Source organism: Drosophila novamexicana, unplaced genomic scaffold, assembly GCF_003285875.2.
Source record: "Drosophila novamexicana strain 15010-1031.04,08,12 unplaced genomic scaffold, DnovRS2.1 tig00004560-arrow-pilon, whole genome shotgun sequence".
In the NCBI taxonomy this organism is placed as follows: domain Eukaryota; kingdom Metazoa; phylum Arthropoda; class Insecta; order Diptera; family Drosophilidae; genus Drosophila; species Drosophila novamexicana.
This window is the reverse complement of record NW_020825054.1, coordinates 2,217,617-2,238,073: the sequence shown is the minus strand read 5'-3', so window position 1 is coordinate 2,238,073 and position 20,457 is coordinate 2,217,617. Positions and strand designations below refer to the sequence as shown.

General features: G+C 37.7%; 2 protein-coding genes across 2 annotated transcripts in view; one reads left to right on the top strand and one right to left on the bottom strand.

Annotated features, from left to right (window-relative positions):
• LOC115770716 (neuroligin-3) overlaps nt 1-17,422 on the bottom strand; it is a 54,793-nt gene extending 37,371 nt beyond the window's left edge. Inside the window, exons 1-6 of the mRNA XM_030716116.1 lie at nt 17,192-17,422; nt 5,931-6,369; nt 5,639-5,856; nt 3,286-3,435; nt 2,772-3,205; nt 1,221-1,577 (exon numbers count right to left, since the gene is read on the bottom strand). Of these exons, the coding sequence (XP_030571976.1) occupies nt 1,221-1,577; nt 2,772-3,205; nt 3,286-3,435; nt 5,639-5,856; nt 5,931-6,184 (1,413 nt within the window). The 5' untranslated portion in view covers nt 6,185-6,369; nt 17,192-17,422. The remainder of the gene's footprint in view (nt 1-1,220; nt 1,578-2,771; nt 3,206-3,285; nt 3,436-5,638; nt 5,857-5,930; nt 6,370-17,191) is intronic.
• Nucleotides 11,594-13,031, top strand: LOC115770717 (uncharacterized oxidoreductase YjmC). Its single transcript, XM_030716117.1, has one exon. The coding sequence runs from the start codon at nt 11,663-11,665 to the stop codon at nt 12,983-12,985; it is 1,323 nt and encodes a 440-aa protein (XP_030571977.1). The 5' UTR covers nt 11,594-11,662; the 3' UTR covers nt 12,986-13,031.
• Nucleotides 17,423-20,457: the final 3,035 nt, after the last annotated feature.

Below are 20,457 nucleotides of genomic sequence, written 5' to 3'. Positions count from 1 at the left end.
TGTCTCTAAGGGTAGGGGTGGGTACGACTCTTGTCGTTAGATGCGGCTGATGCTACTGCTTTTTCTACTGCTGCTGCCGTTGCTACGGGCACTGTGATTTGGGTTAAGTGTAGCCTATTCGTTTTTAAGTAGGTGTGTGGCATGTATATATCTACATATAGATACATACCTTCATACAAATACAAGTCTCAGTGTCCTTGCCAACGCACACACCCAAACATACATCTACTTTGTATAACAGCCTTATACATTTGCCAAATAAAGCGTGTTAATGTTTTAGCTGTAATAGCGCGGTAACTGCCTTCCATTTTGCTAGCTTTCGCTTAACCAACAAAAAACAAATAAAATAAAAACAAGTAAGAGGTTCTACTCAGGAGCTCCCGACTAGGGAATACCCTGAACCCTCTTATTCCATGTCCACAGGCAGCTCGCGGTTCGCGCTCGCTTGCAGTAATAAAGATAAATAAGATAAAAGCAGGCTTCGAAATCGCAACTGACCGCACCAATTGCCACCGTATCTACTCGACAGCCACAACAATAATTGAGTCCTACTGAGAGAAAAAAAAAAAAAAAACAAATTAAAATAGCAGCACAGAGCCCAATACAATTGCATTTTCAATGCTGTTGATAGGATTCGAAGCAGACGCGCATGAATGTGTGTGTACATGGTTATAGAAATTCTTGGAATTTGCGCTTGCTGCTGCCAACACGCTCGCAGTTAAAACACATAATTTTTGTGTGTTTCTTAACCGATGTCAAAGAAATTTTCCACAGTATATCTTATTGTACCGTAAAATATTTGTGTATTCTCCAAAAGTCAATTGCATTTAAGTTGTGGATTAAATTGTTGGGCAATACAATTTGGTTTATTAACTTCTTAACTTGATTTAAAGCTTTGCGGGGGTAGCTGGGAGGTGACGATAGTCAGTGAGTGAAAGGGTTTTTTATATTGGCCTTCTAATTACTTGTAATAATTTGTGCCAACTATGTAAGTAAACAAACATATAACGAAGAAACACAATTTGAAATCAAAACCACAAGCGCAGCGCAGGGAGGCTGCATTCTGATTGGTAGAATTATGTGACAGACTGCAAACCACATCCTCCGCGTTTCCCTTGCAGAGACTCTGACCGAGAGACCCGGTTCCGGTCTGGCACTTTTGGCATGGCAAATGGTGAAGTTAGTCGGGGATATTTATGGTACTTACTTAGCGTACTTACCGTATAGAATATCTCATTAAGGTGGTAGTTGTAAGCGTTGCGCACATAAGTTCGTATAATTTTATCGCGCCTCTCGCCCTCGAAGCCATTTTGGATGTCATGAGCGCTGAATCGCCAAATCGATTCGCCCGTGACAACGCCAAAGAGTACGTCATAATGGCCGCCAATGTTGGCCGTGGCAGCGGCTCCACCGAAATAGCCAGTGCCACCGCTAAAAGCAGATCCAGCACCAGATGCACCGCCGTTGCCACCGGCTGCCTGGGAACCACCATCGGCCGATGAACGCTTCGAGTTGCGCGTCATTAAATCATCGATATCGAGACTAGAATGTCCGGGTCGTATGACAACGCCATCAACCTAAATTAAATTCGAGAGCCAGAGAGAAAGCAAACAAAGAGAAAAGTGAATCAAAAGTTAAAAGCATTCATTTTTTTCTGTACTCTAAATACATTTCTCAGGAGCACAAAAAAGGCAGTTGAAGTAAGTAATAAAGTCCGTTTGGCCATTGAGCTGAGCCAAAAAGGTGGACAAACGAAAATCGGCGTGAAAAAATGTCAATGCTTTAACACATAACAACACAAAAGGCAGACACTAAATAAGAAACAAGCACATTACTCGAGCAATTCATGCAGAAGGTCTCGAAATGCAAGCTGGTATCCAAAATGTGAATTCTTATCCCTAAACATATTTTGTTGCTACTTATTAGAGTCCACCTTGGTGCACATTTCAATGCCACAAGCTATACAGGGATTACTCTGAAAGTTTTTAAGCTCAAGAAAATTAAAACTTTATTCAACGGGCATGCGGGTTCATATGTCAGGCACGGGGCAGTATGGTTGTAAGCAAAAAAAATAAAGATACAATATAATAATAATAATAATAATAATAATAATAATAATAATAATAATAATAAAAATAATAATAATAATAATAATAATAATAATAATAATAATAATAATAATACTAATAATAATAATAATAATAATAAAAATAATAATAATAATAATAATAATAATAATAATAATAATAATAATAATAATAATTATAATAATAAGAATAAGAATAATATAAGTTTTAGATTTCAATTAAGATTTCTATCGATTACTTGGAAACGGATCAAGTTATCGAATATCGGAAACAAACTCGTTCTGCGCGGGCACGAGGACGACCTTCAGTTAAGTCTCTAGCTTTTCTCTAGCTCTTATAGGTTTTGAGATCCTTGCGTTCATACATACGGACGGACTGAAGGACAGACAAACGGACATGGCTAGATCGACTTGGCTGTTGATGCTGATCAAGAATATATATAGTTTATGAGGTGGAAGATGCTTCCTTCTGCCTGTTACATAAATTTGCATAAAAACATGATAATTATACCCGTTTTACACATTTTTAACGTGTTCAGGGTATAAAAATATTATTTATAGCTAAAAAAAAAGATATGTTTTTTGTACGATAAAGACTGCGATAAAGATTTTTGTATAAAACATTTATATTGAGAAACCTTAAATGTTTATTATAAGGTTTCTCATAGTTTTGATTACAACTTACCGAAGGCCCAAACGAAGTAAGGAAATTTGGCGCCTGTATATCGGCGCTATATAAATCCTCCAATGGTACATCTCTCAGACAATCGACAATTTGCTCATGGTTTCTATTCAAATCGTCAGGTATGGTACAGTTCACCTCTTTGGCGAGCTTAATGGCAAACAACACTGGATCCTCGACCAGGGCCCATGACGAATATGCTGATCCAGACATGAGTATGGCCCGATGGAAGAGTCCACGCACCATTGTCGGTGAAGTCATCAGATAATTGATGCAGGCCGCACCTGTGCCATGACCCGCCAAGGTAACAACATTTGGGTCGCCGCCAAACTTTTGTATATTCTGCTGTATCCAATGCAGCGCCGCCATCTGATCCATCAGCCCATAATTGGCGACACGTGCGTGGACATGCGGACTGGGATTCGCATTGAGAAAGCCTGTCAGTGGGCAGGGGGAATGGACAGGTAGTTGCCGATTAATTATGAATTGGGCCATAGCACACTTGCATTCTTCTTACCCAGTATACCCAGTCGGTAATTAAGCGTAACGACAACCACTTCACCATAGCTCGCCAGCACACTCCCATCGTAGGGATTGCCGCTGCTCCACTCAAAGGACTCGCCGTGTATGAACACGATGACAGGCAGCTTCTTCTCATTAGCGCCAGCTGTCGAAACAAAAGGCAAAACTGAGCTACTGAACAGGTTTGAAAGTACAGAAACAGAAGCTCTTAAATTTATTTATATATTTGGTAAAGCATGCTTCTTTTGTATATAAGTGTGCAACTTAATACAACTTGTGATCATTTTACAAATCTGTTTTCTGAAATGCATTATATTTAAATATATTTAAAAAGAAGAATAATTAATCATATTATAAAAGTTAAGTTTCAATATAATAATAATCGCGGAAAATAAAATGTCCAGGATCTTTACCCTTTCTGTTGTATTAATATTTACGAGAAGGGTTATAAATGAATGAATATATTATTATTATAAATGTTATTATTATTGTCAATTTTATTATGATTATTAAATATGCTGTTCTTATCATTATTATTATTATTATTTATTATTTATTATTATTATTATTATTATTATTATTATTATTATTATTATTATTATTATTATTATTATTATTATTATTATTATTTTTATTATTATTTTTATTTTTCTATAATTTGTTTCAAGTATTTTACAGTGTTGTGATATGCAGTTGACTATACATAACTGTTTGCCCTGACTGACTGACTTATTGACTGACTGATCAACGCCCAGCCCAAAACTTAAGAGTTGGGAATCTGAAATTTTCACTGTAGTTACCTTGTGTGATGAAGGTCCACGTTAAGACTGGGTTTCAGGAAATTTTACCCGCATTTGTAAAAAAATCGCGCAAAACGTTTGTATAAAACTTTTTGGTTTACCATCGGATCGGCCTTATACTCATTTTCGAAGATGTTTGTTTAAATTCATTTGAAGGGCGTTTCACACTTTTCGAAACATCCATCCTTCCTTGGTGGAAATGGGGGTCAAAGATTTGGTTGCTGACGTTTCGCGCTCAGATTCATTTCCAAGGATATATATAAAAAAACATTTGAGACGTGCTTCACACTTGTTGCAGAATCCAAGCTTCCTTTGTAGAAATGCTTCAAACTTTTTTCAAAGCTCTACATAAGAACTTAATGAATACGTGTTTCAGCGATTTGGGAAATTTCCCACACAAGAGTGGCTTATTAGGGAAAACTGTTGTATGAGTTTTGCTTACCATCCGATCAGCTTCAACATTTTCATGCTCTTTGTCAAAACTTATCTGATGGGTGTTTCGCACTTTTTGGAAAATCCATCCCTCTACGGTATCAAATTTTTCGCAAAATCAAAGCTTCCTCGTAGGGAAATGTGGGTCAAGAATTTTTTGGGGGCAGCTATCCATTTTTTTAGCACAAAACTTGGCATGGGTAAAACCGGGTAATACCCGCTAATATATATATATATATATATATATATATATATATATATATATATATATATATATATATATATATATATATAAATATGCTCTCGCAATGTGTGATATCATTCCGACTATACTAGGTTCAAGCGAACCCCCAAAGATAAATAATTCATGGTATCGCCAAAGGTTTTTGCCCCCCAACTTTGGTTTCCGTCAGCATGACTATGCTTAAACCAGTTGAATCGTAGAGCACTATTAAATTTTTCCGTTCGCTTGTGAAGCTGATTTTGAATCGTTTTGAGTTATATACGATATAGCACTCTCCAAAGAGTGCCCAGGCCCAAAATCTTGAGATAAGAATTGCCAATGGCTGTGCGTATGGAGTCCCATTGGAATTTGAGAACAAAATTCAACAATGTTGGGAGTAGAGCCGACTTCTTATAAATTTTTAGAGGCCGATTTGCTTTTTTAAATTCATTTGAGTGATTTGAATGAGACCAAAGGGATTGAAAGTCAGCAGCGTGTATAGTGTCGATACCTTTAGTGATATGTGGACTATAGCTACAAGCCATTTACTCGTTTCCGATCATTTGAAAGAAGCTGTCCAAAATATTTTCGGAAATTTGGTATGTTCATATATTGAAAGCTGTTTAAATTCATTCATTGAAATAAGCTGCTTATATATTTCAATGTCTATGATATCGAATAATTTCAACTATAAACCTTATATTTAAAAGCTGTTTTAATTGAGCAAGCTAAGTATATTTATATTTTTAAGATCTATCAATAATGTTTTTTTTTTTTATATTTTTGGATAAATTTATATCATTTACGGATCAAAATTAGAATAGAACTAAAATAATTCACTTTCACTTTAAGTCTCATCATAAAATTAAATGCGACAATTTTTTTTGGCTTACCATTAACAGGTGAAAAGATATTCAAGTACAAACAATCTTCGGATTGATTTTCCAAAAATGGCAGCAATCTTTTCAAGTACTCTAAGCGACCTTTCGGCATCTTCTCTAAGGCGGCGGTTTCATTTTGGATATTGGGCAATCGTTGCGGGCACACTGGACTGTATTTGTCCGAGATTCGTATCCCATCCCAGGGCGCTGGCGCACGCGTTGGGCTAAAACTACAATACATATAAGTAGATAGGCATAAAGACGGAAGGTGATAAATCGATTAGAGTTATTAAGGGGCACGTACCGGTTTTGTTTGGTTGGAGGCGTGGCATAGGGCACACCGAGGAACACTTCTACCGAACGCAGGAAGCGAAAGTTGTCCAGGGGCAGAATCATACCATGTAAGCGGCCATAGCGAGTTTGCACTATGCGATGTCCTGGTCGGGCACCGTTGTAGACGTCGTGCGTAGAGGCCGAGGCGTAACCCACCCAGCCATTAAGTGCAGCCAAAATTAGCAGCAGTCGAGGCTGCAGTGCCATCTGTTGGCAATGCCACATAATCAGCGCGTTCAACTTCTGCTCAACAAACAACTCTTAAGTATCTTTGGAATTTGTTCTTAACGCTGTTACACGGAACCACAGCTTTTCGAAATCCACTATCTATTGTTGATTGCTGAGCTGGCTTGACCTTGATCGTCAGCTTCCAAGTGCAAAGTATTCATCTTTCTGTAGCTGTCCTCGGGCTGAAAGGTGTAGAATTTTATAATTTTTATATAACATTAGATATAAATTTGTCTGATTAGTGGACTGTTCGTTGATAATAATCAATATATTATTCGAAGATTTTTCCTGTTTCGTTTCTTAAGTTTATGTTCATGTCATAGGTATAAATTTTGGGCGCTTCTTTGAGAATGAGTGTGAAGAATTACTAAAACAAATTTCCGCGCCTGAGTAGCAGTACATATTCGCAGATTAGAAAGCGACTATAAGTCGCACACACTAGCTGTGTGCTGAGTGGCTGCTTATCGGTTTTTGGTGGAATAAACATATATTTCCCCACAGCTCTTTATATGTAATACACTGAATGGCTCTCAGTTGAACTTAAAAGCTCGCGCGAAAAAGTTTGTGAAAATGTGCGGATGCTTTGCTTGGATCCTGATGTTCATGGTGATCAAATCAATATATAGTTATGGACATTTTACATGTGAAGAAGACGGAATGAGCAAGAAGTTAAGTTTAGCCTGTAACGGCGATAAAGACTGTTCCCATGGCAGCGATGAGTCATACATGAAGTGCAAAGAGCTGGTTCAAGAATCCCCATACACATTCTTCTGCGCCTATGGAGGTCAAATTAGTCAGTATAACTATTGCAACAAAGTGCCCAAATGTGCCGATGAATCTGATGAATCTGCCAGTCTATGCGAGAGCGAAAGTCAATTTAATAAAACAAAGAAGGGCAACTGTAAAGAGTACGTCAAAAAATAAAACAACATAACATTTCTACCTCGATCTTAAAAGAATATCGTCAGGAATTCAAATGCCAATTTAGTTTCTCAGGGTGCGTAACTGTGATAGCTTTAGATGATTGTGATTCACACTGAGGGACATTGCCATTGTAGAGTAAGCAACAGCTTGGGTCGGTTTTTAGATAATCAGTGGGAATAATGTGTAGATTTTCCAAGTAATTAGCTAACGCAATAATAATCATAACTGGTTAATGCTATACAATTCATTAATACGCAATTTTGCAAATGTAAAAATATCCTTTTGCGGAACATATCCATCGAAATGAGTTAAATATTCTAGTCGCGAATGCCTGGCTTACGTACTTGGATTTTTGAATTATGGGTTTGTTGCGGAATGTCAGAAAACTTGTTGCAAATAATAACATTTAATTATTTATATATCGAGACTTGGCGAGTTATCAAAAAACAGATAAGCAACTTGATTTAATAATCTAAAAATAAGACATGGCTGGTTGCAAGCCATTGCTGATCAATGGTCATAATTACTTAATGATTTATAAGCAGAAGTGAATTTAATGTTTCAATAATACACATATTCACTATGCAGATGTGCATACATTATGAATTATAATACAAGAGCTTCTGAATAATATGTATCTAAAAGATCTAAAATTCGATCAATCAATGTCCATTATCGATTTTTATCGATTTATGAGTAGTAATTTTTCATGAGTAGTAGTTTTCCAATCTGTAGCTATCATTTTCTGATCTCATATTGCAAACAGATTCGGCTAAAAATGCATAATAAATTTATTTGTACAAGTTCTTTAAAGCATTTCTTCAGCCGCGTTATGAAAGACAGTTAAACTTTATTTGCAGAGGTGAAATGGAATGTCTGTCCGGGGAATGCCTTCCAGAACAAAAAATGTGCGATGGGAGGAACGATTGCATCGACGGGCGGGATGAGTCTGTGAATTTATGTATGAAACTTTATAAATCGGGTCATTTTCAATGCGCTAATGGCAACCTTATTGAAAAAAGAAAAATCTGCGACAATGTATTCGATTGCCCCGATGGCTCCGATGAGCTGTTAAAATTCTGTGTTGGTAAAAAGGATTGGATACGGAACCCACCTAAAACGTGTGTGGAACCAACAGAGAATGGACTACGATTTACATATGACACAAAGTATCATTTGGCAAACGGAACCCGATTCGTTTATGCCAATCAGGCGGTTGTCTTTGAGTGCTACGACCGCAATGCTAAAATGATTGGTAGTAAGTGGAATGTATGCCTATATACGGGTGAATGGAAAAACTCTCAGATACAATGTCGATCGAAGCCAGTGAACAACAATCCCAGCACGAATGGGACTAACGGATGTCCCATAAACACATACGTCAAGGATCTATTGCTGATCTATAAGTGCGTGGATGGCAATTGCTTAACACGGGTGGAGCCGCCTATAAATGATATGAGAGTACAGTTTGCATGCGCGAACGGGTACTTATTGACACCACTTGACTTTGGGGAAAAGATTTTCAGATGTTTACATAAGCAATGGAATTCGAATAATGTCTACTTCACGGACCCAGTCTGTAAAAGTAAGTACATTTCCTTAAATATAATAATCCCGCTTGACTGACTGGGTGTGAATAACGCACAAAAAATTGATTGAAGTTTCCATTCGCAAAGTGTCCAATCGCGAAAAAAGTTTGGGTGACATTCTTTATACCCTGAACCCATTAACAATCGGTGTAAGGGTATATTGTATTTGTGCAAAATCCAAATGTATGTAACAGGCACAAGTAAGCTTCTCCGATCCCATAAAGTATATATATTCTTGATCAGCATCAATAGCCGAGTCGATCTAGCCATGTCCGTCTGTCTGTCCGTCCGTCCGTCCGTCCGTCCGTATGTAAGAACGCAAGGATCTCAGAACCTTTAAGAGCTAGAGAAATTTTAGATGTAGATGCTCCTAGTTCCCGCGCAGATCGAGTTTGTTTCCGATAATCGATAACTTCCTCCGTTTTCAAGCAATCGATAAAAATCTATATCGATATCCTGTTTTTTGGGCAAATTTGGTAAATAATAAGAGCTAGAGTCACCAAACTTGACATATAGCTTCTAAAATAGAATATATATATATATATATATATATATACTTGATGCCCCTAGTCGGGAGCTCCCGACTAGAACCTCTTACTTGTTTTTTGTTGTTGTCTGGTGTGGCTGTTCAGAAAAGACGGCGTCGTGTAGTTCGGTTAGTTGCGAGTTCGATCGCTTAATTTATCTTTATTACTATATACTAGCGCGGCAGGGTATCCGGGAACTCCCGACTAGAACCTCTTACTTGTTTTGTTATCATATTGAAAGATACTAATCAAAGTTAATTTAAGACGGGAGCTCAGGGTAGTATGTGTTAGAGATGGGCAAAAGAAAATTCGATCCCGCCCTGCCCAAAATTTTGTTAGCAGTGAAAATGTTATTCATGTTTCAATATTCCCATGCAGAACTTTTGTGAAACTTCAAAAATAATTTGGTCACGGATGACTGGGTAATATATCCTATAGCTTATGTAAATATAATCATAAAATGCCATTTCTAATAGTAATTTATTTAATTTAAACAGAACCATGTAATCGGACTAACTTATTCTGCAGTGATTCAATGCATCCGAGGTGCGAATATAATGGTATTGAGAACTATTATTGTAATGGGACGCTATTGCCAGGCACCAAAGCCAATTATTTCTGCAATTATGGATATACAATTAACCCGAATATGAGTAAATTGCAATTAGAGTGTCTTGAGGATGGAAATTGGTTGAATAGCAGAGATATGGATAAGTTCTGTCAACTGAATTGCGGTAAAACTGGAGGAGAGAAAAATCCATTATCGATAGGGGCGTATCCCATAAAATCTAACAAAGCCCCTTGGACTATAGCACTTTATATAAAAATAGAAACCAGCTTCGAATATGTGTGCAGTGGGGTCAGGTTAAACCCCAATTTAGTGCTCACTGCTGCACATTGCGTTGTCAAGACTAAAACCAAGGAGTTGTTGCCTTTTGAGTTTTTCCGGGTGGGCAATTCTAAGAGTAATCTCCGGATAGTCAACGAACATTTTGGTTGGGCGGTTGAGGATGTGATTCTCCATAGGTGAGTAATTCCCAATGTGGCTTATATAATATTTGGATTAAGTCGTTAATTATTAGTTTGTTTTCCATAAAGGGCTTATCTTCCGGAATTTTTAAATGGGGATATCGCTCTGATAAAACTGAAATACAACACCAAAGACGTTAACGAAGGGCCGAGTACCATTTGTTTGCCTTGGGCTTACAACAACCATATGACGGAAATCGACAAAGAAAGTGGCATGGTGTTCTCGTGGGAAATACATAATTCAACGTTTTTAAACCTGACACTAGTTACGACTGAAATAGAAGAGAAGGAGTCAGATGGCTTTCGCATAAACATACTTAACAATCAAAAGATCTGCAGTGGTGACAGTGGCAGCGGCTTCGGCGGGGACTGCTATGATGAAAAAAATCAGAAGACTAACCAGACTTGCGTGTATGGCGTGGTGAGTTATACAAATGCGGGCATGGATAATGATAAATGCGCTAAAAACATTGTTGTCTTGGACATACGCCATGCCCAAAACATGGATTTCCTAAAAGAAACTATCAAAATGCTATCGAAAACTTGTGAAGATATTTTGTAATTGAATAAACTATTTTTCAACACATAACCCATTATTTTCGTTTGTATGTTTCATATATAATTTGTATAATGGAAGTGTTGAGAAGTTCTGGCCAAAGTGCCTAAATTATGTTAAAGCATGAGATTGTTGTTATTTCAATAACAAAAGTATTTTCTATAAGTAAGCGCTTGACTCATTCACTCTTCATTTCAGTCTAAAATAATGATATGAAGAAAGCACCCAGAAAGTTTCATACCCTTGCAGAGGGTGTTCTTGTGAGAATAGTGAAGCACTTAAATGTTGAATTTAATGACCGATTTATCCAATAGTGCTGTATAAAAACAAGTAATTATTCCAACATCAAATGAAGTTCGCGCAATGCTCTCTTTTGAAGTGATAAAGATAAATTTAAAAAAAAGTTCCCTTAACAGGGTTCGAACTCGCAACTGACCGCATTACTTGCTGACAACTCTACTCAACGCCACACCAGCAAAAAACAAAAAAAAAAAAAAAACAGTTTCCCCTGTAGGGCTCGTACTCGCGACAGACCACACCACTTGATATGCCTCTACTCAACAGCCAAACCGATAATTGTGTATAATTGAAAAAAAAAAAAAACGAATTAAAGTAGCAGCACACAAAACAATACAATCGCAATTGCAATGCTGTTGATAGAATTCGAAGCAGACGCGCAGGAATGTGTGTGTGTACATGTATTCAAGATATACAACTTAATAAAAGGGGTCAATATATTCTGCCTACTCAAGTAGACATTGATGTTCTGATCAGTATACAAATCAAACATTTCCGATTCGTATAAAGACAATTATATTTTCACCATATGTAAATATTTTTATAGTACGGAATGCGTAGAGTACTCAATTACCTTGAAACACTTCGAAAAGTGCGCCCCAAACCTTGTGTCGAAACCATTGTCACCGCCAACTCAATTGGCAAGAAAAACACTTCATCCGGACACAAGCGCATCACAGCTGGGAAAATATCCGGATCACAGGCCGCCGATGAGCGCTGGCAGAATTTGAAACGTGTTCTACTCACATGCGGGGGTCACCAGGAGCCAGAGGCAGCCATGCACTTGGGGGGCTTTGATGGAGAGGTCCTGGTAGATGTACTGGAGGTGCAGCGTTTTGTGAGCGATGTTTTCGCGGCCATGGACGTGCCCGATGATGCGGCAAGCGAAATGGCCGATGCTCTCATTGCTGCCGACTACATGGGGCAGCGCAGTATGGGAATTCATCGACTGCCAGCCATTGCAGCCGATCTGCTCAACTTAACGGTCGACCCCCGCATGCAGCCAAAGTTACTAAGTGAGCGCGATGCGCTGGCTCTTGTGGATGGCCAGAATGCACCCGGGCCGGTGGTGGCCAATTTCTGCATGGATTTGGCTATACGCAAGGCGCGGAATCAGGGTATTGGATATGTGGCAGCTCGTCGCTCAAACACTATTGGAATGGCATCATGGTACACCTGCCAGGCGCTCTCGCATCGCATGATCGGCATCTGCATGTCAAATGGTCCACCCATCCTTGTGCCCTGCGGTGGGTCTGAGCCGCTGCTGGGTGGGAATTCAATTGCCTGTGCGGCGGGCAGTAAGCAGGAGCAATTCCTTATGGACCTGGGAATGTCCGCTTATCCCATTGAGCAACTGCAGCTGGAGTACTCCAATGGGTATTTGCGCCAGCTGCCCGATGATCTGGCATTGGATAGCAGTGGTAAGCCCACAAACTGTGCCGCGGAGGCGCTGCGTGCTCAGCGCCTGCGTCCTTTCAACCCCGAGCACAAAGCCTTCGGTCTGGCTGCCATGGTGGATATACTTTGTGGGGTTATGACAGGGGCCTGCTATGCAACGCATTTACGCCATCGCAGCTTGTTTAGCTCTGACAACGAGTTGGCTGATCTAGGCCAGGTCTATATAGCTATTGATCCAATGCGCTTTTGTGTGTCTTTTGAGGAACGGCTTGCTGACTTCCATCAGCTGCTGCGCAATGTTATACCCTGCGACCCAATGCAACCTCCATTGATACCTGGTGACAAGGAGTTGCAGCATATGCAAATGGTTGACGATCAAGGTGGATTAATTCTGTCACCTAGTACGCTCAGCGTCATACAGGAGCTTGGCGAACGTTTTAACATAGATCCTCTTAATCATAAACAGAGTTTAAAGTAAATTTCTTATGAGTGCTGAAGGCTACATCAAGTGTTGCATGAACAGATAAAAAAAATGGCTGAATTTTATTTTATTTTATTTATATAAACTAATCATATAGTTGAAACTATATGATAAGTGGATATCGGCAATGGCTGCCAGGGTCTTCAGCTGGACAGTAAACACTTAAATTTAGGTATTATACTGTTGAACAGTGGGTTTGGTTGTTTAGCTTAGTTTACTTAAAAATAGTCATATAACTGGGATTTTTTAAAAAATTTTGTAATTTTACATATATTTTCTTCATTAGCGTTATTTATCGGATTTTCGTGTTTAAAAAACTCTTTTCTAGTGTTGTTTAGGGTGGGATAGGATTCAAGTATGTGTTTTATGTCAACTGTTCTGTTGTTGTTATGACATAGTGAGCATGTGGGTAGAATGTTGTGCTTTAAATAGTGTTCATGGTTAGCTCGGTGTGGCCCAATCGTAAACGAATTATTTTAATTTGGTCAAGTCGGTTTATGTTATTGTGAGATGTTTTGTTCATGTAATCATTAATGTGTAATGAATTGGGATTTAAGTGTCTGTACCATATGTTACACCGTGAAATTTGATTTTTTTTCTCTATATTAACTTTGTTTTTTAAGTGTCTGTATTTATCGTTAATGTTATTATTTTGTTTGTAGATTAACGGCATTTGGGTGGCTGCTTTTGCTATGCGATCTGCTAACTCATTTCTTTTAATTTTGGTATGACCAGGGATCCAAATAAGCTTTACTTTAGGAAAAAGGTTACTTAATAATGATCTGATTATGGATGGATAATGGTCGTGGTTGTTTATGTTTGAGATGGAGTCTAGGGCGGATATGGAGTCGGAACATATTATAAACCTTTCTCTCATATTCTTTATTAATTTGACGGCTTCTAATATTGCTACTATTTCAGATGTTAATACTGTTGAGTACTATGGTAGATTTCCATATTTTAGTGTGTGTGTTTCTGTTGTAATTGCAAAACTAGTAATGTTGTTTTGCTGGGAGCCGTCGGTGCAGATAAATGTGTGTGTCTTGTGTTGGTTTTTAATTCTTAAAAAGTATTGTCGGAAAATATGTGATGAAGTTTTTTGTTTTATATGTGTTCTTAGTGAGGTGTCTATTGCGTCCGTAGGTAAAAACCATGCGGGTTCAAGATATGGAATTTTGTTAAGTGTGCATGGAAAATTGTTTGCTATTGATGTATTGATTGATCGTTCGATTGATGAGGTTGTTTTTGCGTTTGTAGTTATATGATGGTGTTTGACGATATAAACTATTGGAGGGTCTGTGGAGCTTAGAAGATTTTTGACAAGTTTCGATAATAAAAAGTTTCGTTTGAGTTCTATTGATGGGATATTTGCTTCTAGAAGGATGTTGTGGATTGGTGTTGAGCGGAAGGCTCCGAGTGACATTCGAATTGCAGCGTTGAAAGTTGTTTTTAGCTTATTTAAAATGATTTGGGTGTGAAGTCATATATAAATAAAGCGTAATCTATTTTAGATATAATTGTAGCTTTTGTAACTGAGAGAAGAGTTATAGTGTTGCAGTTAAATCGTGGGCTAGCGAGACATTTTATTACATTAAGTGTTTTAGATAACCTATAAGATACTTGACATTTTAGATACTTGACATTTTAGATGTAGGTGCTCCTAGTGCCTGCGCAGATCGAGTTTGTTTCCGATAATCGATATTTTACTCCGTTTCAAAGCAATCGATAAAAATCGATATCAATATCCTGTTTTTTTGGGCAATTTTGGTAAATAATAAGATAATAAGTCTCCAAACTTGACATATAGCTTTTAAAATAAAATATATCTATTTATTTGATGTTGGAAGAAGAAATTTCAGGGTTTCCCCTAGTCAGGGAGCTCCCGACTAGAACCTCTCTTGTTTTTTTTAATAAATTAAAGTGGAAATTGTTTCTTTTGTCTATTTAATCCAAGGATATTGACGCAAAGCAAAAAGCGGCGTCTTGAATGACAATCGCCAAACTGTTTCGCTGTCTAATTTGTCAAATGAAAAAAGACGGGTTAATTTATGCAAAATGTTATGAATTGGTTTCAGCTGACTCGAATAACGGCAAGTCAAGACACCTGCTTTAACTAAATATAGCAAAATATTGGATATTAATATAATTGTGTGCGAGCTCTAGTGGTTACAAATAAAAATACTGACGGAAGCGAAATCGATAAAGAGGAAAAAAGGAGAAATCATCTAAATCATTGCCAGAATGATTAATTTGATTTCGACACAACCCTGGCTCAACAGCCCCGACCGACATGGCGTCTGAATAATAAGAGTAAACTTTTAATGACAGCCGTCAACGTGTCCTGAAGCCCTAGTAAATTATGGCACCTTCCCCTATGGCAGGTCCTAGTATCTACGTCATCGATAGTCTCAATTGCTTCCCAATTGCTGCCTAGCGTTAATGTTGCTGGGAGCCAACACCTGAGTTCTGATATCGCCTATTCCACAAGCTGCACACGTGACTGAGCCGCCTGCCAACAAGGGCGCGCGTATTGCGTGGTGTGTTGTTTAGATTTACGACACTGTAATCGTTTATTTGTGGCAATGACAAGTGAAAGACGCACCGTAGATGTAACAGATAAGTCTCGACGTCGCGACACTGGCGCCTGGGCACTCACTTTTAACTCATTTATCTTTTTTGAATTGATTTTTGTCCTTTGACGCTATGTAATATGGGAAGCCTCTTGATTGATATGCTAAAAATCTGATTATAGCGTGGAGTAGACGCATGTATATTTTCTGCGTGAGGAACACGAGTTTATTTTCGAAGTTGACAGATACATCTGTATATCATAAATTGGCAATTAGCATTTTGCTTAACAAAATAAAGAAAGACAAAATATATATATTCATACCCTATACTCAAGGAAGCTCTTACTCTTCCTTTGTACCATTTTAAAATTTCATTGACTATGTTGTTTAAGTATTTATATCATATTTGAAATATTTGAAGAAAAAAACAAGTAAGAGGCCTTAGTCGAGAATCCCCTCTTCTACCAACACCAAATGCAGCGCGCGCAATGAGTTCGTTTGCTTTAACAAAAAAATATTTCGATCAATCGGACTCGAACTCCTACTTTCAACGGCTCTACTCAACATTCACACCAGCCCAGAGAACAACACAATCATAATTGCAATGATGTTGATTGCATTCAATACAGACGCGTATGGTTTTGTGTGTGTACATGTATGCAAAAATTAGTGCGCCTTGCGCTAACTGTCACTGACATTAGTAGATCTTTTTGTGTTATAGAATATTGTTTCATTCTCAAAAAGTCAATTGAATTACACTTGTGGCTTAAAAAAGTGGGCAGTACAAATAATCAAATTAATTGAATATATATCAATTCACATATATTAATAGTCGATAGTATAGTTAACAATGCCAACAGGCTTCTAAGTTCAATATCTGAAGACCTTAAAACCATCTTTCATCATTCAGTCATCGGATTATAACTCTAGCTAATGCAAGTCTGGCCAAAGTTAATGCTCGCTTGTATGATATATTTTATTATATTTAGCTTTTCTAATGATACATTTATTTTTCAATTGTTGCAAATTAGAGATATAGCTTCAGTTCTATTCATATAAAACGCGTTAGCTAATGCAGGCCTTCGTCATAAATAAAACACAGCTTAAATTAACCAAACTTACAGTGGCTTGTATTTATCGACTCTTCCTCTTACATACATATCATGAGACAAGTTTACTAAAACCAGCTATATAGTACCTAAGTTATATTTCTTGGTGGGGACATAGATAATTGACTAAGCGCGTGTGGTTTAGAACCCCAATTTTATTCAATACTAATAATTCTCATTTCTTAACGATTTTAAGTTTTAAAATATTTATTTTTTCCAGTTGATAGTTTTTGTAGCACGTTAAGCAGATTATTTCACAGTTAGGATATCTCTTATGCAATTGTTAATGTTCCCGTAGGTATAAAAAGTGAATGATTTTATGTATGTAAGTAACTGTGAAATTATCGCGTAAGCTTGTTGGACCTGTTATCTAAGTCGCATTTAAAATGCACAGGAGTCTCTTAGAAAAACGGGTGTTGCACCTAGATGACGACGTAACAATAAGTTATGGACATGCTTATGCTTTTCAATTGAAAACTTAAGCTCATTTTGCTTTGTAATGTTGTTCTTTCTGCCCGATTTACCTTGTGAACATTTCTATCTGTTGGTCCTGATGGGCGTTACTGACGCCAGCGTTTTTATTTTATGACTACTGCCAGTGCTTGTTGCTGTTATTCCTTTTTCGTTGATGATAATCCTTAGCGCCCTCTTGTTGATTTTATCAATGTCCTTCCGTGGCCTTGTCGGTCTCCAAAAATCCTTTTTTGTACAAGCGCGTAGTCGTTATGCTTGTTTTATTTTTCTTTCTTTGTATTTATATTTCTTTTGGGTGTTTTAGGTTTATACACATATACACACATACATATATGAACACAGTCTCATATTTACTGAGAAACCTTTTTATAGATTTTTCTTCTGTTGAATTTGCACGATATAACAAGCAAGAATTTAATTTAAAATTCTTGACATTAAACTTGTTTGCGTTACATTTTGCTTATTTTTATTTTGTGTTCTGCCATGTCAGACAGATTTAAGGTCAAACTTGTTTGTTTTTGCACTATTTAAATTAATTGTATACCCAATATAAATAGTTCTGATAAAAAAATGATGACAAAGAAACAAAAAATGAATATGATGCGTTTAAGCAAATGTAAAATCAATTTTCGTTTCAATATATGAAATTGAAAATATAGATTAAAAAAGACACTGACAGTAATTGTTTGCTTAGATTGAATTTAAAGGAATTTAAATTAAAAAATGTTTTAATTATAAAAATTAAAAAAATAAATTAATTTATTAAAAAATTATTTAGTGGGATAAGATTAAACTTTAGGAAATTGGTCAAAATATCGTTATGTTGTTGAGGTACGCCAATATATCCATTTTATCTATGGCTTAATTAATTAGCAATAGCTTTTATAGTTCAATTAAATCAAAGTAGTTTTCGTTGTTAGCAATATGTTCAATTAGCCCTTTAATATTCCGTAGAAATTCCAAATTTCTCGTCTGTGCTCGCCGTTTGGTCAACACGTGTGTTGACTTTACTTCATTTGTTCGCGTGTTTTTTAGGTGCCTTTGGCATGTTGACTTATTCTAAGCGCAATGATTAAAATTGCATGCAAGGCACAGTAAATAATACAAACACATACAAGCACACACGAAGAGGCATGCAATTGCCTTAATTGAACGCAAACGTCAATGACCGTTAAGTCGGCTGTGCGAGTGTGTTGAGTGCTTGTAAACGGATGTACAAAGCGGATGCATACTTTTGGGCGCCAGTGCCACGCACAATAAGATGATAACGCGAACCGGTTGGCAAAATCGACAATTACACGCATGCTGGCAGCGCGGCTTTCTAACGTTAAAAGTAACGATGATACCAGATAAGGCAACGACCCATTCACGCCTAGAAACTTGCAACACTTTTTGTTGATTTCCATGAACGCATTTTCAATTGCCCGCTTTAGCTTGAACTGCTGGCCCCCTTTCTCATTTGTTGGCATTGGCCGCCTGGTAACTGCAAGCCATTCACAGAGACGGAACACACACACAAGCACACGCACATACACAGAGAGAGAAACTGGCCAAGTGCGCGGAGGACCTGGAGCGTCTCATTTATGTCCACGACGCACGAATGAATTCCAACGACTGAAGTCGAAACTTTGGGCCATCGACTTCGGTGCTGGCTGTCAGGCAGCAGCGGCTGCTATGTGGATTAAGCTTCAGATAGAGAGGGCGAGAGAGTGAGAGAGACCAATAGAGGAGCAGAGAGCGTCCACGCATAACTGGAAATGGAACGCATTCAGCATGGGAGCTTTCGCTCTTAAACTTTTCTCTTATATGTCTGTACAGTTGTTCAACCAATGGCTTCTTTCGTTCGTCTCTTTCCCTGTCAAACTGCTTTTTGTAATTTTTTTTCTCTTATCACATACACAAAGATATTGTGGGTAAGCTGCCAATGGGGCAGGTAATAGTTAAGGGAATGAAATTTCAAATTTGCCGCTATATATAAAACTGTTTGTACGTTATCTGGTGAAAGTGCACAATAAAATGGGTTTTCCGGAAATTCCACCCGCAAGTGTGGACAAATAGCTAAAAACCTTTGACTGTAAGTTTAAAAGCAATTGTAAAAGTCTTTGTGAAAATGCTTCTGATATGTGTTTCCTCTTTTCTGTTATGGCGTCTTCAATTCTCTGTTCCATCTAGACCTACCAGGAATGACCTCCCCTTATTCCTACCTACGTGCGTTAGAGATAAGGTTTTACACAATTCTTCTCGCATACTATAGTTTGTGTCACGATTTCTTCTCCGGACTTTCCCTACCCATAATAAAAAAGTTCCTTTCATGATACCTACGGGAGCTGACTGACCATTCTCAGCTATGAGTAGGGGCATAGCTTGCCGGTCAGGCAATACATTTTCCCCCACCGGGTCGGATATTTCCCATTACTATCTCTTTATCCTATCTAATTCAGTCTCTATAAATTTGGAATAGATTATACTTTATAAAAAACTTCTTTCTTTCCTTTTCCCTATTTGTTTTATTTTCCTAAATAATATAGTAGTTTTTTTTTTTATCCTTATAGAGGGTATTATAATTTTGTCGTAAAATGTGTAACGCATAGAAGGAGACATCTCCGACCCCATAAAGTATATATATTGTTGATCAGCATCAACAGCCGAGTCGATATAGCCATGTCCGTCTGTCCGTCGGTCTGTTTCTATGCGAACTAGTCCCTCAGTTTTAAAGCTATCTTTATGAAACTTTGCAGAAGTCCCTCTATTTTTATTTCTTAGATACGGGCAAAGCACTATGAGCATTATGAAAATGTTGGGTGAGCAAGGGTATCAGATCTTCGGCGTGCCGAAGATAGCCCTTCTTTCTCGTTAATTTTAACTTAAGAACACTATTTTCTCTACTAACACCCTTCTTGTGAACCGTAGTCTCTAGAAGCGTTGCTGAAAAAAAGTTTCTGTAAAAAGAGGCAGAGCTGCCCGGACGGGCCAATAAAAAGACTCCCTTGGTCGGCTAAAACGGTATAATGTACTTGAGCAAATATGCGTAACAGGCCCCATAAAGTATATATCTGGCCGTCCGGCCATATGTATGAACAAAAGGAGCTCTGAACCTGTGAGAGCTAGAGACTTGCAATTTGAAACTTAGGTCCACTTTTGTGTTGGTAGAAGAGGGTTCAGGGTATACCCTAGTAGGGAACTCCCGGCTACATGTTACGTGTTATTTATGCCTTCATGCACCGCACTTTAAAGGTCACTAAAAAATAAATAAAGAAAACTGATTATGATAAATATTTTTGCAGATCTTGAGCGTGACCCACTTCAATTGCTGCTT